The sequence below is a fragment of the Macrobrachium nipponense genome, chromosome 33, assembly GCF_015104395.2.
Source record: "Macrobrachium nipponense isolate FS-2020 chromosome 33, ASM1510439v2, whole genome shotgun sequence".
Lineage (NCBI taxonomy): Eukaryota > Metazoa > Arthropoda > Malacostraca > Decapoda > Palaemonidae > Macrobrachium > Macrobrachium nipponense.
In genome coordinates, this window is record NC_087219.1 from 5,964,181 (window position 1) to 5,988,461 (window position 24,281).

The 24,281-nt window shown below is 44.8% G+C and overlaps 1 protein-coding gene across 3 annotated transcripts in view; it reads right to left on the reverse strand.

The window, feature by feature from the left end:
• Positions 1 to 24,281, reverse strand: part of LOC135202935 (nucleic acid dioxygenase ALKBH1-like) — a 247,214-nt gene that overhangs the window by 31,406 nt on the left and 191,527 nt on the right. For all 3 annotated transcript variants that reach the window (XM_064232407.1, XM_064232409.1, XM_064232408.1), the window contains exon 6: positions 17,690 to 17,883. In XM_064232407.1, coding sequence (XP_064088477.1) covers positions 17,690 to 17,883 — 194 coding nt within the window. The remainder of the gene's footprint in view (positions 1 to 17,689; positions 17,884 to 24,281) is intronic.

Consider the following 24,281-nt stretch of genomic DNA (forward strand, 5'->3'; position numbering starts at 1 on the left):
TGGCCGTTCAGATCTTCCCCGGCGGCAAATCAACAGGCTACGTTGATCCTATCTCGGCAGCCCCTCTCATCGCTTCCATACAGCAAGAGGTGCAGCAGTCGTTCGGGTCCGCGGCCACGCAGGAGCCGGTCCCAGACGTCGCAACTTTGGACCTGAACATCGAACCTATGGCGGTAGGGGCGGAGGATTTGTTGGTTGAGGTAGGTGTGTCGGGTGCGCCCAAGGTCTTTCCTTGGGCGCTCCTGGATCTTCTCCTGTCCCTTCTACTGCTTCTTTCAAGGCTTTACGGGATCTGAGATCCCTGCCCGCTCTCCCGCTCTCTCTGTACCCCCAAAGGTGAAGGGACAGAGAGAACAGAAGACCCTCCACAAGACGACTTCTAAGAAGTCGTCGTCGTCTTCTTCAGCAAAGAAGTCTTCGACTTCCTATGCTGACGCGGTGAAGGCTAAGCCGAGCTCTTCGTACTCCAAGAGCTCTAGAAGCAAGGCTTCTAAGGAGAAGGCTCGCGCTCCAGTCGAGCCAATGCCTTCTCCGGCCTCCACCGCATCCACTCCGGCAACGCCGGTTGGAGTAGCGGGACCGAGCTCCTTTGATCCCACTGCCTTTTCAGCAGTGGTGATGCAACAGGTGGGAGAGATGGTCGGCTCGCAGGTCTCCGCCCTTGGAACCAGGTTTGAACAGATGTTTGCACAACTGTCAAACACCCTCAGTCAGTCGGGCCAGTCCATTCAAGATCTCTCTAACAGAGTTAGAGAGAATGAGGACCGAGTAGCTGGGCTGTCTCAGGCTCCTCAACCAATCTCCCCAGTAGCAGGTACTGGCATTCTCCAGCTACCTCCATATGAGTCGCTACCAGCCTTCTCCATGGATAATCCATGGAGAGTGGCCGCTTACGCTCCATTCAAGGACGGTATGATCTCTGTCCCGGAGTGTGGAACTCGAAGGATTGAGTACTTCGAGTTTTATCCTCCGGGATTAACTCAGCCTTTCATTGGATATGCTAGGCTGACAGTGGCGGCCCTCACTAGGGAGGACAAGATTTCCCGAGAAAACGTGCTATATAGTAGAGAGCACGCACAGCGGGAATGGGTTCACTGCCTGGAGGACTGGGAGTGTACCAACACTAAGCTCCAGGCTTTCAAGAGTCCTTTCACTATTTTTGCGACGGAGGAGGAGGCTTCTCTTCCGTTCGCTACCAAAATAGTGGAAGCAACTCTTCAGGCAGTCCTCAAGGATGAGCCCATGCCACAGCTGAGGGAAGCTGATTCTACTTCTCCACTCTTTCCAGCCTTTGGAGAATTGTGGGAGAACTTGCCTGCCACATTCACGATTGGTAAGCTTAAACCAGACTGCGCAATGGACCAGTTTGGCGAAAAGCTTCCAAGGCTGCCTGATACTTTGATTCAGGCAGAGTTCGATGCTCGAACTAGGTTTGGGAGGTCCCTCAACTCACTGATTATCACTGAAATGGCGGCACTATCGTATGGCACAGAACCGCTATTCAAGATTCTGGCCAAGTCTCAGCTTCAAACAGTTCAGACGGATGCTTTCGACTTCTTCCAAGCTAGGAGGAACTGCCGAAAGCATGTTCTGCAGGAGTGCACTATTAGGCACGAACCTAATAGACTCCTGGCTTCCAGCATGTGGGGGGCGGACCTCTTCCCAGAGTCCGCTGTGAATGAGGTGCACCACGAGGTGGGGCTGCTATGGCTCAACCAGAGCCTTAGGGCTAGGTTGGTGGGGCATCTCTTCTAAGAGGAAGCAAGAATCCGCCCCTGCTGCTGGTAAGAAACTCAAGAAGTCTGGTAGAAGGTTCCAGCCTTACCAGAAACATCAGCAGCAACAGCAGTTCGTTCAGGCCGTCCCAGTTACCCAACAGGGACAACCATCGACTTCGAAACAGGCCCAACCCATCCTCCTGTTGTCCCCTCAATCGCAACCCTCAACCTCCTACGCAGTCCTCGCCGGCCTTCAACTCTATGTATGAAGGTCAAGCTTACCCAGCCTTTAATAGGCTTTCGAGAGGTAGCAGGGCGAGAGGCCACTTTCGCCAGCGTGGCACAGGGAGAGCGGCAAGGGGAAGGCAATTCAGAGGAGGCCGCGGAGGTCAACCCGCCCAACAACAGTGAGGCTCCCCAGGTAGGAGGGAGGCTGTTCCTCTTCCGTCACAGGTGGGGGTTCAGCAAATGGGCACAGAGCATCGTGTCCAAGGGATTGGGTTGGAGTTGGATCAAAGATCCTCCTCCAATCAAATCATTTTATCAGGAACCATCAAAGGAATTGACAGATTACACGGAGGAACTCCTTCAGAAAGGAGCTATTGCGAGAGTCAAGCATCTAAAATTTCAAGGTCGCTTATTCAGCGTGCCAAAGAAAGGCTCAACAAAAAGAAGGGTAATCTTAGACTTGTCAAAGCTAAACTCTTTCATTCGTTGCGACAAGTTCAAAATGCTTACCATCTCGCAAGTAAGGACCTTACTTCCCCGTGGGGCCGTCACATGCTCCATCGATCTTACAGACGCATACTATCATATCCCTATAGCCCCCCAAGACACTTCCGCCCATTCTAGGCTTCAAACTAGGAAATCAGACGTTCTCATTCAAAGTGATGCCCTTCGGTCTGAATATAGCCCCCAGGGTATTCACGAAAATAGCAGAAGTGGTAGTTCAACAATTGAGAACTCAAGGGATAATGGTAGCAGCATACCTCGACGATTGGTTGATCTGGGCACCAACCGTCGAGGAATGTCTCAAAGCCACAAAAAAGGTAGTTCAATTTCTGGAACATCTGGGGTTCCAGATAAACAAGACGAAATCCAGACTTACTCCAGAGTCTCGTTTTCAGTGGCTAGGAATCCAATGGGATTTGTCTTCCCACAATCTGTCAATTCCGGTGGCCAAAAGGAAAGAAATAGCCAAGTCTGTGAAACAATTTCTCAAATGCAAACAAACATCAAGGAGAAACCAGGAAAGAATCCTAGGTTCTCTTCAGTTTGCCTCAGTGACAGACATTCTCCTGAAAGCAAGGCTGAAAGATATAAACCGAGTTTGGCGATCGAGAGCAAACGCCAAATCTCGAGACAAGTTGTCAGTAATTCCACAGATCCTTCGCAATCAGCTCCGTCCATGGACAAAAGTGAAGAACCTGGCCAAACTAGTACCCCTTCAATATCCCCTTCCAGTGTTAACCATTCACACAGATGCCTCCCTGTCCGGGTGGGGGGGATATTCTCAATTCAAGCAAGTTCAGGGGACTTGGTCAGTTCAGTTCCGCCAGCTTCACAAAACGTCTTGGAAGCAATGGCAGTATTTCTTACCCTGAAGAGACTCCTTCCCCCGAAAAAGTCTCATCTAAGACTGGTTTTGGACAGTGCAGTGGTAGTTCATTGCATCAACAGAGGAGGGTCCAAATCCAAACATGTGAACCATGTCATGATAGCCATCTTTGCACTAGCAGACAAACACAAATGGCATCTGTCCGCCACTCACCTGGCGGGGGTAAGAAATGTGATAGCAGACGCTTTGTCCCGGTCGGTCCCTCTGGAATCAGAATGGTCCCTCGACGACGGGTCATTCCAGTGGATATGCCGGAGAGTCCCAGGTCTCCAAGTGGATCTCTTCGCCTCACAAGCGAACCACAAGCTCCCTTGCTATGTGGCCCCCAACCTGGACCCTCTGGCTTATGCCACGGACGCCCTGTCGTTAGATTGGAATCAGTGGAGAAAAATTTATGTCTTTCCTCAGTGAATCTTCTTTTGAAAGTCTTGAGCAAGCTGAGGACTTTCAAGGGACTAGTAGCTCTGATTGCTCCAGACTGGCCCAAGAGCAACTGGTATCCTCTGCTTCTGGAATTGGGTCTCCGACCTCAACGGATTCCCAATCCCAAGCTGTCGCAATCAGTACAAATGAGGACTGTGTTCGCTTCCTCAGGAATTCTTCAGACCCTAACTTTGTGGACTTCATGAAGTTTGCGGCTAACAAAGATGCTAACATTGATCCACAAAACATCCTCTTCCTAGAATCAGATAAGAGAGAGTCAACTATTAGACAATATGACTCAGCTGTTAAAAAATTAGCATCCTTCCTGAAAGAATCAAACACTACAACCATGACAGTTAACTTAGCTATATCCTTTTTCAGATCCTTGTTTGAAAAAGGTTTTAGCAGCTAGCACTATTACTACTCATAAATCGGCTTTGAGGAAGATCTTTCAGTTGGGTTTCCAGATAGACCTAACAGAATCTTACTTTAACGTCTATTCCTAAAGCCTGTGCTAGACTTAGACCTTCTCAAAGGCCTACTGCAGTCTCATGGTTCTTAAATGATGTCCTCAAACTAGCCTCAGATACTGACAACACGTTTGTCTTGTACATTCATAATGCTTCTTAGAAAGACGTTATTCTTATTAAGCCTAGCTTCAGGAGCTAGAATTTCAGAACTGTCGGCTCTATCCAGAGATGCGGGTCATGTGGAATTCCTCCCTTCAGGAGAAGTTCTGCTTGCTCCGGATCGTAATTTTTTGGCTAAAAATGAGGATCCTCTTGCAAGGTGGGCTCCTTGGAAAGTCATCCCACTTCCGCAAGATCCTTCTCTTTGCCCAGTATCAACTTTAAGAGCCTTTCTATCTCATACATCCTCTAGATCCTCAGGTTCTCTCTTTATGAGAGAAAAAGGTGGCACTTTATCAGTGAAAGGAATCAGACAACAGATCCTTTACTTCATTAAACAAGCCAACCCTGAATCATTTCCAAAAGCACATGATATCAGAGGAGTAGCCACCTCAATTAATTATTTCCAACATATGAATTTTGAGGATCTTAAAAAGTATACTGGATGGAAATCACCGACAGTCTTTAAACGTCATTACCTGAAGTCCTTGGAATCTTTACAATTTTCAGCAGTAGCAGCGGGAAACATTGTTTCTCCTGATACTGCACAGTAGTTGTAGTATAGATCCAGGTCTCCTTTCTACCTACCTCGTCCAACATGCCTCACCCTATTGCCATGCTACTCGGGATACTCTAGCCTTAGCCGCTAGAACAATATTGGTGGAATGCCCCTTATTTTTTTGCTAGGGACATCCACGTTATGTACATATAATGTACTTCAGTCTTTCTACCCTTATTTTTATGCTAGGGTAGAACACAATGAGTTTGTATATTTTGTAAATATCTAAATTAAGTGAATCATTCTATATTGTTCTTGCCATTACACTATTATGTATCACCATGTCTAGTATAAGCTAATTTTAAGTACTTTATATTGATTGCTTTCTTTACCATGCCATTGTTTAGTATAAGTTAGCTTTAAGTACTTTTGTTTGTATACTGTAATGTTCTTGATTCACTTATATTATATTACTTTTTTACTATTGGGTTTCATTTGTCCTTTTTCCCATCTTGTCTGTTTCTCTGGTACTCTTTCATAGGCCGACACGAGCTGAGCCCAGAAAAGGGATTTTGACGTAGGAAAAATCTATTTCTGGGTGATTGGCTCGTGTCGCCCTATGAAACCCACCCTACAGGACAAGATATTAATAGATTAAGGATGACCGCTAGGGGCGCTGCTGTCCGCGTGGCGTCGGTAGTAGTAGTAGTAGCGGCCGCATCACCCTTTAGTATCAGCTCTCTCTGGTGGGGATTTTATGTTGGAAGGTCTAAATGGTAAATGACTCGTGGTAGTGATCCCACTCGCCCCTATTTCCATACCGACACTTCTTTTATAGAGTGAGCGAGTCAGTTTTACTGACATTTTCTTGATTTTATTTTTTCTCTGGTAATTTTAGATTAATTTTGCCTAGAAATAATGAACTTAAGGATACTTTCATAGGGCGACACGAGCCAATCACCCAGAAATAGATTTTTCCTACGTCAAAATCCCTTTTTCAGGTCCTTGTTTGAAAAAGGCTTAGCAGCTAGCACTATTACTACTAATAAATCGGCTTTGAAGAAAATCTTTCAGTTGGGTTTCCAAATAGACTTAACAGAATCTTACTTTACATCTATTCCCAAAGCCTGTGCTAGACTTAGACCTTCTCAAAGGCCTACTTCAGTTTCATGGTTCTTAAATGATGTCCTCAAACTAGCCTCAGATACTGACAACTCGTCTTGCACATTCATAATGCTACTTAGAAAGACGTTATTTTTGTTAAGCCTGGTTTCAGGAGCCAGAATTTCAGAACTGTCGGCTCTATCCAGAGATGCGGGTTATGTGGAATTTCTCCCCTCAGGAGAAGTTCTACTTTCTCCGGATCGTAGCTTTTTAGCTAAAAATGAGGATCCCCTTGCAAGGTGGGCTCCTTGGAAAGTCATCCCACTTCCGCAAGATCCTTCTCTTTGCCCAGTATCAACTTTAAGAGCCTTTCTATCTCATACATCCTCTAGATCCTCAGGTTCTCTCTTTATGAGAGAAAAAGGTGGCACTTTATCAGTGAAAGGAATCAGACAACAGATCCTTTACTTCATTAAACAAGCCAACCCTGAATCATTTCCAAAAGCACATGATATCAGAGGAGTAGCCACCTCAATTAATTATTTCCAACATATGAATTTTGAGGATCTTAAAAAGTATACTGGATGGAAATCACCGACAGTCTTTAAACGTCATTACCTGAAGTCCTTGGAATCTTTACAATTTTCAGCAGTAGCAGCGGGAAACATTGTTTCTCCTGATACTGCACAGTAGTTGTAGTATAGATCCAGGTCTCCTTTCTACCTACCTCGTCCAACATGCCTCACCCTATTGCCATGCTACTCGGGATACTCTAGCCTTAGCCGCTAGAACAATATTGGTGGAATGCCCCTTATTTTTTTGCTAGGGACATCCACGTTATGTACATATAATGTACTTCAGTCTTTCTACCCTTATTTTTATGCTAGGGTAGAACACAATGAGTTTGTATATTTTGTAAATATCTAAATTAAGTGAATCATTCTATATTGTTCTTGCCATTACACTATTATGTATCACCATGTCTAGTATAAGCTAATTTTAAGTACTTTATATTGATTGCTTTCTTTACCATGCCATTGTTTAGTATAAGTTAGCTTTAAGTACTTTTGTTTGTATACTGTAATGTTCTTGATTCACTTATATTATATTACTTTTTTACTATTGGGTTTCATTTGTCCTTTTTCCCATCTTGTCTGTTTCTCTGGTACTATTTCATAGGCCGACACGAGCTGAGCCCAGAAAAGGGATTTTGACGTAGGAAAAATCTATTTCTGGGTGATTGGCTCGTGTCGCCCTATGAAACCCACCCTACAGGACAAGATATTAATAGATTAAGGATGACCGCTAGGGGCGCTGCTGTCCGCGTGGCGTCGGTAGTAGTAGTAGTAGCGGCCGCATCACCCTTTAGTATCAGCTCTCTCTGGTGGGGATTTTATGTTGGAAGGTCTAAATGGTAAATGACTCGTGGTAGTGATCCCACTCGCCCCTATTTCCATACCGACACTTCTTTTATAGAGTGAGCGAGTCAGTTTTACTGACATTTTCTTGATTTTATTTTTTCTCTGGTAATTTTAGATTAATTTTACCTAGAAATAATGAACTTAAGGATATTTCATAGGGCGACACGAGCCAATCACCCAGAAATAGATTTTTCCTACGTCAAAATCCCTTTTTTGTAGCGCTAGCCTCGGATGCTAGAATATCTGAATTATCAGCACTTTCTAGAAATCCAGGGCATGTGAAATTCCTTCAATCTGGGAAAGTTTTACTTTCACCAGATAGACAATTTTTAACAAAAATGAGGATCCACAAAATAGGTGGACTCCTTGGGAAATTATTCCTCTTCTAGAAGACGAATCATTATGTCCTGTTCATACACTTGAAACCTTTATGACCAGAACATCTCAAATAACAACGGGCTCTCTTTTTATTAGAGAAAAAGAGGGCACGATAACTTCAAGAGGAATTAGGCAACAGATTCTTTATTTTGTTGAACAAGCCAAACCCAAATCCATTTCCACATGTCCATGATATCCGGGCAATTGCCACATCAACTAATTATTTTATAAATATAAAGTCTGAAGACCTAAAAAAGTACACAGGTTGGAAGTCCCCAACAGTGTTAAGCGCCACTATCTCAAAAATTTACAGGCCCCAAAAATTTTTTAGCAGTGGCAGCTGGTACTATGGTGGTTCCTGAAGAACAAACTAACGGTTCTCCTTAGAAACCTTTGAATAGACTACTCCTTTAACTATCTCCCTCTGCATGAGCCTTCTACCTGCATGACTCGCTCACACTCTCCACCATACCTTGTTTGCCGGACCGGGCGAAACGTTTGTTGTCGATCCCGTTACCGAATTAGTATATAAGATTGCACAATATGTATATATGGCTATTAAGTATTAGTGTATTGCCTTGATTGGTCTGTATGACACATAATTAAGACCAATAACTTCATATTATGTACAATTTTAAGTATTATATAAGTATTACTATTATGGTTAAGAATATATTAAGAAATCATTTCTTACAGATAGTAAGTTAAGATTAAATAGTAAAACTATTTATAATTTTTTACTCTGAATGTCATTAACCTGGTTTTACATATAATTTTACACTAAAAACTTGTAGCATTCTCTGGTATATTTTCATAGGGCGACACAGGTCGACACCAGAAAAGGGATTTTGACGTAGGAAAAATCTATTTCTAGGGGAAGACCTGTGTCGCCCTATGAACCCTAGCCCTATTAACATTTCTTCCCACCCTGACTAATCCAAGTTTATAGATCTAATCAGGAATGCAAGATGGCGCTTCGGTAGTAGTAGTAGTGGCGAGCCGGGACGAGTAGTGAGATTCCGTTGTAACGGTTCCCACCAAAAGAGAGGGATTTTGAAGGGAATCTTCTAAATGGCAGAAGCCCTGTGGTTTGTGGTAACACATCGCCCCTATACTATACCGACACCCTTGGGTGATCGCGCTGGGGGTAGTAACCTCAGCATAACTATGTTAGCTTTTTTCTCTGGTATATGATAGAGCTATTTATACTGGGAAAAATGAATAACAGGCATTTTTCATAGGGCGACACAGGTCTTCCCCCAGAAATAGATTTTTCCTACGTCAAAATCCCTTTATTTTTCATTTCTGATGATTGCATACTAAACTTCAGGCAATGACAAAAAAATGAGCCAAAAATTAACTCTTTATCTTTTAACACTAAGCGCGCTGTGATTTTTTGAAAAAATTATTTTTTCCGCTTCCGCGCTCACTCCAAACCGGCGCCGGCATACAGGAGAGGTTTTGATTTTTAGGGCTTCGGCGTAAGAGGGTTAAGACTAGTTATTTACCATGGCTAGGCTGTGTTAGGGGAAACCACGTTCCCTGCTGCCACTGCCGGGTATTTAAGGGCCTCTAAGGATTTTAGGTACTAGTGGCGTTTAAATACTGTCGGTGATTTCCAGCCCGTACATTTCTTAAGATCATCGAAATTCCTAAGATGAAAGTAATTAACTGAGGTAGCTACTGCTCTGATATCATGCACATGTGGAATTGATTCCGGATTGGCTTGTTTGATAAAATACAGAATTTGCTGCCTGATTGCTTTTAGGGAGATGGTTCCACCATTCTCTCAAATAAGTAAAGGGCCTGAAGACTTTTTGGAAGTTCTGTTTAGATAGGATCTCAGCGTGTTTACTGGACATAGAGATAGATCCTGTGGAAAGGGGACAATCTATTTTGTGGATCCTAGTTCTTAGCCAAATTTGCGATCTGGTAAAATCAGAACTTCTCCAGATGGGAGGAAATCAATGTGATTTGGTTCTCTAGAAAGGGGTGACAGCTCAGATATTCTGGCTCCTGAGGCCAGATTTACTAAGAATAATGTTTTCCTGAGAAGGGTTATATAAGGGCATGATTCGTTGACAGTGTCTGAAGCTAGTTTAAGTACGTCATTTAAAAACCAGGAGACCGTTTGAGGTCTATTCACTGGTCTTAGTCTAGCACAAGCTCTGGGGATAGATGCGAAATACGAATCTGTCGGATCAATATTAAATCCAAATTGGAATATTTTCTTTAAGGCAGATTTGGTTGTAGTAATAGTACTAGCTGCTAGGCCTTTTTTGAATAGGGTTCTAAAAAAGGTAACTGCGAGATTCGTAGTCATTGTCTGAACCTTTGAGTCTTTTAGAAAGGTGGCTAGCTTCTTAACTGCTGAATCATATTGACGCAGTGTAGACTCTCGTTTGTCTGATTCCAGGAATAGGGTGTTCAGGGGATCAATATTAGCATCCTTCTGTGCCGCAAACTTCATGAAGTCCAAAAGTTAATGCATTCTGAATTCCTGAGGAAGCGGACACAGTCCGCGTTTGTACTAACTGTGTCTGTCTTGGGTTGGGGATCAGCTGGGGCCGGAGTCCCAATTCCACCAGTAGCGGGAACCAATTGCTCTTGGACCAGTTGGGAGCTACTAGCGCGATCCACCCTTTGAAAGACCTGAGTTTGTTCAGGACTTTCAATAGTAGATTTATTGGAGGAAACAGATAAATCCTTCTCCAAGTGTTCCAATCTATTGCCATAGCGTCTGTGGCATAGGCCAGAGGGTCCAGATTGGGGGCCACATAACATCGCAGCTTGTGGTTGGATTCTGTGGCAAAAAAGTCTACTTGAAGCCCTGGCACCTGCTGGCAGACCCAATTGAATGATTTTTCGTCTAAGGACCATTCCGATTCCAGCGGAGTTGTCCTTGACAGTGCATCTGCCCCCACGTTCCTTACTCCTGCCAGGTGAGTAGCTGACAGGCGCCACTGGTTCTTTGCTGCTAAAGAGAAGATCGCTATCATCACATGATTTATGTGGCTCGATTTGGAACCTCCTCTGTTTATGCAGTGGACTATCACTGCACTGTCTAATACTAGTTTTATGTGGATTCTCTTCGGTGGAGAGAGTCTCTTCAGGGTTAGAAATAGTACTGCTATGGCTTCCAGTACATTGATATGGAGCTGGCGGAATGTTATCGACCATGACCCTTGTAGTACTTTTTCGTGTTGGGAGTATCCTCCCCAGCCGGTTAGGGAGGCGTCTGTGTGGACCACTGTAATGGTACTGTAATGGTACTGATTTCGCCAGGATCTTGACTTCTGTCCAGGGACGGAGTCTCTTTCGCAATATCGGCGGAATCCGGGAAACTTTGTCCCGAGATTTCATGTTGGCTCTGGTCCGCCAGACCCGGTTTATATCCTTTAGTTTGGCTTTTAATAGAACGTCCGTTACCGACACGAATTGGAGTGAACATAAGATTCTTTCTTGGTTCTGCTGAGACGTCTGTTTACCTTTGAGGAACTGTCTTGTCGCCTTTGCTATCTCCCTGCGCTTCACCGGCGGATTGATAATTGGTATGAGTTCAGATCCCATTGTATTCCTAACCACTGAAAGCGTGGTGCCAGAGTCAGCCGGGATTTGTTTCTGTTTATTTGGAATCCCAAGTATTCCAAAAAACTTATCACTCTGTCCGTTGCTTTGCGGCATTCTTCGGCGTCTGTGGCCCAGATCAGCCAATCGTCTAGGTAGGCTACTAGCATTACCCCTTGAGATCTTAATTCCTGCACTACTGTCTCTGCTATTTTTGTGAATATTCTGGGCGCTATGTTGAGCCTGAATGGCATCACTTTGAAAGCATAGGCCCGATTGCCTAGTCTGAAGCCTGGGAAGGGCTGGAAGTATCTTACTACCGGAACATGATAATAGGCATCTGTAAGATCTATAGAGGTGGTGACAGCCTGCGAGACGGTTAGCATACGGAACTTGTCGCAATGAATGTATGAGTTTAGATGGGACAAGTCTAGGATTATTCTTGGCTTGTTTGAGTCTTTCTTTGGAAAGCTGAACAAGTGCCCTTGAAATTTGAAGTGTCTGACTTCTATTACTGCCTTCTTTTGAAGAAGGTCTTGGGTATACTCTATTAAGTCTGCCGTTGGCTTTTGGTAAAAGCTAGTTGATGGAGGAGGCCCTTCTTTCCAACTCCATCCCAGACCTTTTGACACAATACTGTGGGCCCAATTGCTGTACCTCCAACGGTTCCGGAAGAGGTACAGCCTCCCTCCTACCTGGGGAGTCTCATTGGTTAGCAGATGGCCGACTTCCCCGGTTTCCCCGGAAGCCTCTATCTCGGGCAGAGGCTCTTCCACCGGCCCTGTGCCAGAAAGCTCCTCTGGCTCGGCACCCCTTGGGTTTCAAAGGTAGCGTTGAAAGCTGGGGAGGCGGTAAAGGTGGCCAGGCTTTGGGGCTGCTGAGAGGGTTGGCTCAGTAGCACAAATTGCTGTTGGGGTTGGACCTTCGAGGTAGAGGGTTGGTTCAGCTGGGTTACAGGGACAGCCTGTACCACAGCTTGAGGTTGGTTGGCGTGGAAGGGTTGGAACTTCCTAGGCCTCTTTTTGCCCTTAGGATGTGCTCCTGAGGATTCAAACTTCCTTTTGGTGATGAGTCCTTAAACTCTGGTTGACTCGGGCTGCTTCCCCGAGGACCTCGTTTACGATGGTCTCCGGGAACAGTTTTGGGCCCCAGATCAAGAATTTGATGAGCCTATTTGGCTCATGCCTGATGGAAGCGTCCGCCAAGATGTGCTTCCTGCAGTTCCTCCTAGCCACCGCGAAATCGTATAGATCGCACTGTACGGTGTGAAGAAATGACTTCGTTAGGATTATAAAAAGCGGCTCATCCGCATATACTAGGGAAGTAATTTCTGTCATGGTGGCGGAATTGAGGGACCTGCTCAGCCTGCACCTCGCCTCGTACTCGGCCTTTACCATAGCTTCTGGAAGCCTAGGTAGGCGTTCGCTAAACTGTGTGGTTGCGCAGTCTGGGCCGAGCTTACCCACAGAAAAGGTTGCTGGAGCATCTACCCAACATTCCATGCCTCCAGGGAGCAGCAGGGAAGGCAAGTCTGTCTCCCGGAGTTAAGGCATTGGTTCTGCCTCCGTGGCCGCTTGCAATGTCAACTCAGCCACTTTTGAGATGCAAGGGGTAGGAGTGTTATCACTCATCACGAACATTGTGAAGGGGCTCTTATGGGATGTCAACTTTGTGTTGACACATTCCCATTCTGTTAAGGTCCGGACCCAGGCTAATTGGGCCTGGTCCCTAGGGAAGATAACTGTTTCCTTCAGGACCTTATCCTCTCTTATTAGCGCCTCCTCCGTCAGTTGGGCATAGCCCATGAAGGGAAACTGGAGACCCGGCGGGTAGAATTCGAAATCATCTACTGGTCGGGTTCCACATCCTTCAATCGTCAGCATACCCTCAGAGAACGGGGCGTATGCTGCTGGCCTCCAAGGGTTGTTATTCTTGAAAGGTAGCAGTTTCGACAAGTCCGGCATTGCCAGGGGTTGCTGTGCATGCACGGGCTGGAGCTGTCCTGCCATCAAGTTTTCCTGGAGTCCCGCCGTCAAGGACTCCTGGTTTCTTAGTCTTTCAGTCAGGGACTGAATCGACTGTCCCGATATCTCGAGGCTAGAGGCCAGTAGAGATGAAATCTCCTAGAACTTGGTTTGCACCAAGTCCCCCATTTGCTGCATCAGCATGGTGGAGAAAACCGCCAGGTCGAAGCCAGATTCCTGAGGTCTGGCTTTAGGACCTCTTGCTCTTGACCCCTGTTGCAGGGGAGTAGCTCTTGCCAAGTCTGCCACCGGTTTGGGAGCTAATGACGTGCTGGCCCGGTTTAATTTAGGCTTAGCCTTTGGTAGGGACTTCTTAATGGCCGTCATAATGTCCCTAGTGGGCTTGACTTTAGGGAGCACCGAGCCCGACTTGTCCCTAACAGTCTTGGGCTTACCGGTGAATCCCTGGAAGGAAGAAGTAGAAGATTGAGACGGGCTAAAGGACAGAGCTTTAGCCCGTGTACTACCTGCCTCACCTGCATCCTTACCTTCGCCCTGGTTGTCGACAACCATGGGCTCCCGGTCCAAGTTCGTGGCTGGCACCTCTCCAAGAACTTCTTGGCCAAAACCCTCCGGGTCCTCCGGCAGGGCCTGGGTCTCCTCTCGGATCCTGGCGATGATAGGGGCTGCCAAGTCCACCGCTACAGCTGCTGACCTCTTGGCCTTAGGGTAAATAAGTGAGGCCAGCTCCTCAGACAGCATGTAGGGCTGCTTGGACTTCTTGACGTTCCTGCCAAATCCTCTGACCCAGACCTTGAGGGTTGCCAACGTCGAATCCTTGACAGCTTGTGGGGTCTGTGAGACATAGCTACATCAGTATCTAACCTAGATACTAAATTACTTAGTCTAGTATGTATCCATATGAATTATTTTTATTATATTTCTCATTGTATCATTAGGAGAATGGTACGTACCGACTCAGAAGTGAGATCTCTCACTAAGGCATAACAGACCTCGCACCCCTCCGGGTACCACACCAGCAAGGAGTCCACAAGGACCGCACATCCGGCATGCGAGCGGCAAACCACTTGCTCGCACGGCTCTTGAAACATGGCCGTGCATGCCGTCTCCAGGCAGTGTACCATCTGTAATTTAATTGATACATGAGTATCACTACATAGACCCGCCGGAGATGTCTCCGGCGGGGCATGTCTCGCATCTCTACTGCCACCGGTGTTGACTCCGGCAGAATGCGTGTCTACTGCTAGGATTTTATAAATTCTTGCATACCACTAGCTCCAGGCCATAGTTATTCATTCTTGTCATGAATCTAAAGAAATAGGCTTGGTACAAACAGAGGAGGGGAAGGATGAACCTGGCCTGACTCCGCTGGCGCCGGAGAAGCAATTCCTAGTACGCTAGGATCGTTTCTCTTAGCCTACTGTCCATCCCCCACCGGAGGTAGAAACAAGAAGGTTGGAACCCGATGGAGGAGCTAGGGATTAAGAACATGGTGCTTCGGGTCTGAATACCCGGCGGGGTAGATATGCCCATCGTAGTAAGCGTACCCGAAGCCTGCTTAAATTAAGCTTAAATTACGCTTAAAGTAATTAAAACTACTATAATCTCACACATGCGTGTATAATTGCTCTGTACATTATCGTCCATTCCATGCGCAGTCCCTCCTTCCTCCACGATATCCTTCTACTTCCGGGTCCGACTTCATGGGATCGGATCAGGGAAATTAGGCGAACCTAGGCCTGAATCTGATCATATAAGGAATCGTAGCTATTATAATTATAACAGTTACGAACTGTTAGTCGGGACCCCGGTCCCGCCGGGGCGGGAGGATAGGTGCGGGGATAGAAGACTGGAGATAGGGAATGCAAGAACGCGGTGGCATGTGGCGTACACCGTACCAACGAGCCAGGTGGCCAGCCAAGGCTCGCCAGGGTGGGCACCTCTCGTACCAACCACACTGAGCGTAGTGCGGTGAACCAGTCTCCCGACTGTACCCCTACCCTCCTCCCCCAATGTGTGAAAGATTCGGGTCAGCTACATGGCATAGCATAAGGCGAGTCGCATCACCCACACCGAGGTGGGTTCAGGGGGAGGGAGGACGGCTAGCGGGGTGGCCCACTCACGATCCGTTGGTCACAACAACCGACCAGGTGGGACAACCCACCGAGAAGTCGTGAGCCAACCGATAACAGGGACAGAAGGCCTATAGGCCAACTAAAACATGCAAAACATGCAAAAAACAACAAATCAATGCAGTATAAATGATAATACATGTAATACAAGTAGTCCTGACGTGAGAGGGGGCAGGGAAAGGGTAGGGGAGAAAAGGGATGAGTCCTCTCGAGCGGCTGGCTTAACCTTCGCAAAAACGGAACGATCTGGGCAGGTCAGCCAGGGAGGCTCTGAGCAGCTAGCCTAACCCGCCTAATCGGACTTTGTAATCGCAATTGGCCAGGTAGGCTAGGGTGGCTCACGGACCATCGTCACGACCAGGGCCGAAACCAATCACTTGAAATTCAACCTGGTGAGGTAGTCTCTTATTTAAGAGACTAATACGGGAAAAATGGAGGGGTGGCTACGCCGCCCAACCAACGAATTAGTTGGGAAGACAACTGAAGGGGAAGGAATAGGAATCCCCGATCTAGGCTACCTTCCGAGACCATGCGGTTCGAGTGGAAGGCTAGAACGGCTCTCGCGTTCAGAAAACTATTATATAACGTCAGGATAAGAATAAATATGCTCTTAAATTCTGAGTAACTGCTAATCTATCCAGATAAGGTGACTACAATTAGTATGGAAGACCAATTGAACGTCGTCATAAAATTCGCGGGTAGCAATGCACGAAATGGCTGCCTCGGGAGCGGCGCATGCAGGCTCCCGCTAAATAACAACACCTAGCATACTTATAATTAACATCGCTACCCTAAAAAGTTGAAATTTATTAATTGCAGTACTCAACTTAGATCCAATGGATTCCTGATGCTCAGACATCATTGCTAATCCAAAAACAAAGGGAAGAATTCTCAAAATCGCACACTCACGTCTAGACGTAAACAGTGCTATAAAAGGAATGGCGGACGGGATGCTAGTAGTAGCAGTAGCGGGCAGTAGATGGCCTGGAACGGCTCCTCTGTAGAACTGGGGATATTGAGAAAGGAAGAGACTAATTGGCAGGGGACCTCTGATAGTGGTTTTACATGCCCCAGTTTCATACCGACACCCTTAATAAGGGTGAGCGAGCCAGGAAACTCTGGCATAACCATATAGCTTTTTTCTCTTGTATATTTAGCAATATTTATACCTTAGAAATGAGTGCTATAGGAACATTTCACGGGACGACACAGGTTAGGCCCAGAAAATTGATATTTTTAGTACAAACCCATCACTTCACAAAGTAAACTGCCCTACTCCCAACCCTATGGATTATGTAGAGTCATCAGTCTCTTCAAAATCATTTTTTGCTGATACCGGAAATTAGGAGCCTAAATGTGCCGACTACCAACCGTGCTTCTTCACTGTTCATTGTTGCAAGAAGTTGCTGACACACTGATAGGAATTGCAGAGATGTGTCTGTACATCAAAATTCAGTTTTGTTATAAAAAATCTGTATTTTGTTTGATATTCCACCTTAAAGCATAGGGTATTAAATCGTGTTGCTAAAGAATCATTCATATTGGATGAGAGGGTAGATGGGCTTGATGACCTGGATCGCAAGTAATATTTTTTTTAGTTAAATACTGTTAAGACTTACAATGGTTTGTTTTACAAACAGCACTGATGGAATGCAATCCAAGGTAAATTTAATAGAGCCATTTTTAAATACATTTGCAGTTGGTTGACACTACTCTCACTTTAACACAAAACTGCTGGTTATAGGATCGCCCATGCAGCCACTACAATGGTCTAGCTCTCTAAACTTGTGCAAAACGGGTTGTATAACCTGCTGTAGAAAATGACCTTAATAATGCATACTTTTATATATAATGTAATAAACAAAAATCTCACTTAACTTCTTTTAGGGTTATAAAACTAACACTGAACAAGAGGACCAACAAGTGTTTGATCATCCATGAGCACAGCCAAGTGAAAAGAGGACCAACAAGTGTCTGATCATCCAATATTATGTTAGTCAATAGTAATTTGTTCTTTAGCAGTATCTGTAAGTCTAGATGGACTGTAAATTGTGGATAATGACTAATAAAATGAGTAAAACAAATATTTAACACTAAAATTTGTTAACAGACAAGCATACAAGAATTTTCTTGGTGTACACAGTTACAAAGAGACAATGAGAATTTAAAACCTCAATTGAGAAGTTGACAAACAATGGGAACAGTAAAGACTAACCTGAATGATAAAAGTGGAGCAGACATATTAGGTTCAGAGTGGTCTGTGTGGGGTCCTAGTGTAGAGTTTTCATGGTAGAAGTTTACAATGGCTGCTTCAGCTACGAAATCTTGAAATCCAAGAACTTTTGCTACCAAGCTGCACAGCCTTTTCAAATCTTGAGGCATTAACCCTCTCATATTTTCACTATATTGCTATACAAAAGAAAGAATCAACACATCATTCTGGCGTTTTAAAACACAATTGGGATTATGAAACTATTTTCATAACAAAAAAAAAGTTTAACAAGTTGACACCGAGTTCCTTAACTTACTTCCTGGTACTCTTACAAAAGAAAGTACGTATAGCAAATGTTCAAAGAAATTTATTTTTTCTTAACATACAAACCTGATGATCTTTTACACAGGATCTAGCTTGCAAACATGAGATGGAATGGGTGTTTAAACTTACTGACAATGCAGTCAACGAATGAGAGGTAGGGGAAAGTCCTGCCCACCTGCCTGTCTCCACTCCACTTTATTGTCTGTTCTCTTTTCTCCTTTGCATTAATATAAGAATAAGAGGGAACTGATACTCAATCATATAGCTTATCTGCATGAACCATTTGTCCAGCTAGTACTCTGCCTTGCACCCCAAAAGGAAAGAGGAAGAACAGAGAACTGGTCACAAAAAAAAATCTCTTGCTCAACAAATACCCAGCTGCCCAAAAGGGTAGTTGGGCTACCTAATAAACTTGTGGAGCAGCCACAACCGATCCCAAGGAACAAGTGCCCATGACCTCGTGATTAACATCCTGCAGGTAAAAAGAAGTGATAGGTCTGATGCAGCCACACTTCCGCATGCAATATCTGCTGAACCATGATGTTCTTTTCTAAATGCTCCAGCCCTTGTGAGCTCTTGCTCAGACTATACACTTGCCCTTCTCACTGGTAAAGTCACATGCCCACTTGACTGTCTCACAGAGCTGGAAAGAACTTGTTCTTAAGACATCTTTTTCCAGGTCTTGCTAGTACTATAGTGGAACCCCCGTATTCAAGGGGGTTAGGTACCAACCACCCGCAAATACAGGCAGTCCCCGGTTATCGGTGGGGGTTCCGTTCTCGGCGGGGTGCTGATAAACGATTACCTGTATCTGCTTCTTTCACTTGGGGAAATTGCCAATTCTATTCGAGACAGTTCTTCTGACAACAGCACTAGTGACTGAAGAAGAGGTGGCGGTTCATCCTATAATGTCTTAGGTCCGTGATTCAATTAACACCCTCATAAAATACCCTGATGTGTGCGAGAATCGGGCAATTCAGGGTTATTTTGAACAACTTAGAACATTAAGAGAATTAATAATTCATGCACAGTATAACTGTGGGAAACAATTACCATTGGATTCATTCTTCAAGCCCAAACCCGTGGCTCATGAAAGCAACCCCGACTTTCCACCACCTCCACTTTCTTCCACCACCTCACAGCCATTATCACCCCTCTCAAGTACCAGCACAGCTTCGGAGGAGTTTAATAAATACTACTGTGAGTGACCCACTACAGGTGCTCCCCCACCTTTAAGCGGGAATAGGTTCCCGAACCTGCAGTGGAAACTCAAAACTCCCCTCTAAAGATGCTTACAACTGGCTTACCTGCCAAATACCCAGTGCCCCTTAAACTATATATTCTTCTTCCTAGCTTAAACCCATTTTTATATGAGGTTGCCATTGTGAATGAGTCATCTCCATCGATTTCTGTCCTGTGCCTCGTTCTCATTTATACCTTTTAATACCATATCTTCCCCTACACAAGCACGCCATCTCTTTCTTGGTCTTCCCTTCTTCCTTCTACCCCGCACTTCCATTTCCATCGTATGTCTTCCAACATGAAGTTCCTCCCTTCGTAACAGGTGTCCATACCGTCGAAGCTTTCTCTCCTGTATTTTCTTCGATATTTCAACTACCTTGTCGATCCTCTTATATACTCATTTCTAATCCTATCTTCCCTTGTTACTCATGACATCCATCTCAACATTCTCATTTCTGCTGTTTCTGTTCCATATAACATTGCTGGTCTGACCACCGACGGTCCTATGAAACTTTCCCTTTAATTTCAGAGGGACCTTCTTGTCACAGAGGACCCCTGATGCAGACCTCCAGTTATTCCATCCTGCCTGAATTCGATGTCTCACCTCTTCGTCCATGCTTCCACTATCCTCTAATACCGACCCGAAGTTCTTGAACTTCTGTACTTTCTTTATGTCTTCCCCACCCAATCTTATGCTACTTTTACCATTCTCAGTAATACTGGAACACATATATTTGGTTTTTCATCTGCTTATTCTCATTCCTCTCTCCTCAAGTGCTCTCCACCTCTCCAACATCCCCTCCAACTCCTCCCTCCCCTCTGAACACAACACAATGTCATCCGCATATAATATGCACCATGGCACTGCTTCTCTAACATCCCTGGTCATTACATCCATCATGATGTCTCCCTTTTACCCTTCACCACTTCCCCAACCTTTTCCCCCCACCACCAACTCTCCTTTTCCTCCCATACTATTCCATATGTTTCCCCTAGTATCTCCTTTCCATGTCTTCTAATCACTGATGCATTATGCCTCCACCATTCTCCCACATCTTCAATTCCCAGATCAACCTCTCCCAGCACTCTTCTCCTGAACTCTCTCTTCTTATCATTATCCCTCCCTAACAATTTATACCACTTGATTTTCTTTACCCCATTCATTTTTGTTTTCTTTTCTCTTTTCATCTTTAAATCCATATAAAGGAGCCTATGTTGGGGGGCCATGTGGTCACCTGGGATAACTTTACAATTCCTAACTTCCACCAGCCTTGATCTATTGCAAAGGAGGTAATCTATTTGTGTGCATCTACTGCCACTCCTGTACATTATCAAGTGCTCCCTCTTCTTTTTGAAGAATGTGTTCACTATTGCCATATCAAAAGACATGGCAAAGTCTACTATACTCTCTCCTGCGTTTCTCTCCCCAATCCCATGTCCTCCATGCACACATTCAATTACATCCTTTTTATTTCCGACATGTCCATTAAAGTCTGCCCCCATTACAATCCTCTCATGCGCTTCCAGTTCTTGCGTTACATCACTCATTTTGTTCCAAAAACGGCTCTTTTCTTCCTCTGTGTAGCCCACCTTTGGAGCATAAGCACTAATGATGTTCATTGTTTCACCTCCATAACATATCTTCACTCTCATAATGTGGTCATTCTTTCTACTCACTTCCGTCACTGCATTCTTCATTTCCCCCGACAACACTACACCAACGCCATTCCTACCCTGCTCATTTGCTCCACTATAGATTAGCTTGTAGCTATCCCCGAGTTCTTTGGCTTTATTACCCTTCCATCGAGTTTCCTGCACACACAAAATATGAACTTTCTTTATCCTCATCAACTCCGCCAACTCTCTTCCTCTTCCTGTCATGGACCTAATATTGAGCTGGCCTATTCTGATCACATTTAGAGCTCCCTTCTTTAGTTGCACCCACTCATGATGCAGTAGCCCTTGCCTTGTCACAGAGTTAGGACGATGTGTCTGTGGATCATTTATGGAGTACATCCTAGCCCTATTCTCAACAATGTCAAGACTCATTTCATTGGTTTTTACGGTCGGATGCCCTTCCTGATACCTAACATAACCATGACTGTACCTATAAATAAAGTGTATTAGTGTAAAAGAAATACTGTAAATAAAGTGTATTAGTGTAAAAGAAATACTGTAAATAAAGTGTATTAGTGTACAAGAAATACTGCACGTACATGTACGTACGTATGAGGCAATGTCTGAAAATGGTGACAGAGGAGGAGGACAAATGGCAGAAAACATGAACACTTAACTTTACGAAACATTAAAAAATGGCAGAAAACATTAACACTAAACTTTACGTTAACAAATGAAATGTATGTGAACAAACAAATTCCAGGTGTTTACGATAACGCTGTCGCAAAAAATGGTCAAGGAACGCCTTTACATAGAGGCATGATGGGACAGATGCTGACCAATAGGAGAGCAGGATCTTATGGCAGTGACTAGCATCAGGAACCAATGGGAGAGCAGGAGGATGGTGGCGAGTCTACTCAGTTGGCGGCGTGCGAGTTTTAAAATTGTTCTCGGTGGCCAAGGCGAATCTCGGACTTTACCCTTATGCAGCCTGAATTATTTTCGTACACAGAAGCAAAAAAAAAATCATCAACTTTGCTTTCGTAACCTGGATTTTTTGTACGTAGGGACTTTCATATGTAAAGGTTCCACTGTACTGTATTAATGTTATCACCACAAGAATATTTAAATTATCCGAATTTCTTACGTAGCCAACTTAAGACCTCCAGGCTTCAGCATTGCAGAAATTTCAATGTAACAATGTATAATTTAATAATTAATATGCAAACCCACTTTTTGTGATAGCCTTGATAGCCACCTTTCTACTTTGTGTTAAGGGTCAGCGGCAAAGGTATGCCAACATCTTTATTATTACATATTTTCGCCCTTTATCGTTAGAACGAGACATGTATGCATCGCAATTTATGCTTTCACTTTGGAAATTACTGAAGGGAACTTCGGAGGTTTGTCCTTTGTTTCTTCTGGTAATTCCTCTTCTCCTTTGTCCTTTCGCTAGCTATCGGACAAAGGTAGAAGAGGGGGGGTGTGGTGTTGGTGTTTGGGGGATCTCTCATTTCGGAGTATCCTTATTACCTTAAATCATATTTTCTTTCTTTTACATGCAAACAGTGGTGATAGTGATTACAGCAGTTGATGGCTGGATATCTCTTTGTGTTGGTTATCCTAACCTTGGAATTGTACCTGTAACTTGTAGCATGCTGTGATATTGGTCCTCGAGTGTGTGTACTGATCCCCTGCTGGAAATCATATTCATTTAGCACTACTATCCTGGAGTTACGTCACTGGACAAAACCTTCGCTGCTGCCCTGTGATTATTATCTATTCCTGCTGGTAAATATACCTCATCCTGTAGAAGTAGTTTTGCAGAATTTGGAGATGTCAAAGAGGAAGAGAGCTCGTCAAGTGTCGTCATCTTCCTCTTCGGAATGATCTTATTTTTCATCAGCCTCCATCCCTTCGACTTCTAAGGCTCCCCTGCCAAAGAAGGAGAAGGTAGTCTACACCATCCCCCACAAAGAAGTCTTATCACAGGACTTCTATGGGTCTGCCTCCTCAAACTGAGGAGGCAGTTGGGTCTTCCCCAGGCCCTAATGTGTTGGGAGCTGTAGAAGCGCAAACTTCGGCTCGCACTTCTGTTGCTGTTCCTAGAGGTTCTGCCCCCAAGACTAGTTCCGTGTCGGGGGCTAGTTCGGGAGTCGTCGAGTGAACATAAATCTTCAGATTTGCATGCATCCAGAGTCGTTGACACTGAGTCTGGTCACCGTCATGACTCAGGCACGGAGTCGCTCAGGTGACTCAAGCCTTGCCGATGATTGCTCTCACAGTGATTGCTTGGTTCCCAGGGTTGGCATGATGGTCCCGCAGGACTGTGCACGCAGAGACTGGTAGGGACTCCCTCTTTCGTCCTCTTGAGAGGTTTTCACCCAATATCCCGTTTATTATCACCTACACCACCGCTGCTATTCCCCGTATCATCAGTGTGGGCTCTGGTATCACCACTCCCCATATCCTTGGTATCATTACCTTTAACACTGTCAAAGGTGACCCCATTTTCACTATTTCCCACATTAATCTCGGTATCCTTAGTTCCACTTGCGTCCTCATAAGGGATAAAAACACCTGGTATTTCAACCGTTATACCACTAACACCTGTATGGACAGATATCCTGTGTCTTCTACATGCAGGATGGCCCATTAAAAGTCTGTTGCCCAACGCAACCCCTTTTATAACTAAAAATGGTTCTATTAACACTCTATCACCAAGAGTAAACCGTATTCTGGGCTCAGCTCGTTGTCGCTGCGCAAATATCCTTTAATCTATTATTTCTAGGGTAAATGTACTAACACATACCAGAGAATAAATAAAATAAAAGAAAAAGGTCAGTATAACTGACTCGCTCACCCTCCAGGAGGGTGTCGGTATGAACACTAGGCGAGTGAGCCACAACAACGAGCCAAATGCCAATAGAAATCTCCCACTACCAAATCCCTCCAAGAGGGGAGCCGACCCACAGAGTGAGCAGCTCGTATACTACTACTCCATCCCATGTGTCGACTGCTGCGCCTCTGGTGGCCATCCTTTTCAGTTAGCTCGCACGAGTCACAAGTGCTATTTTTCTCTCTGTGTTTTTTGTGCCCTTTCTTCGGATTTTCGATAATGGAGCGTGCAGCTATTGCAGCAGCTAAGTTAAGTACTCAGTATTTACGGTTAGTTGGTTTTTTTCCGTCCCTGGAGACAGTATTTGCCGTTTTTTAGGTATAAATACGTTCTCGGGGTCGGAAGCATGGCGGCATGGTCCTGCCGCGTGATGGGTTCGTTCTTGGTCTTCCATACCTAGAACATCCCCTTTTCTTTTACGCTCTATTTTGATTATCGCGTTATTTAAGGTCTACTCAGGTTGTCATGCATGCATGTTTATCACCTTATGTAGGCTTTTTCTATCCAGACCCT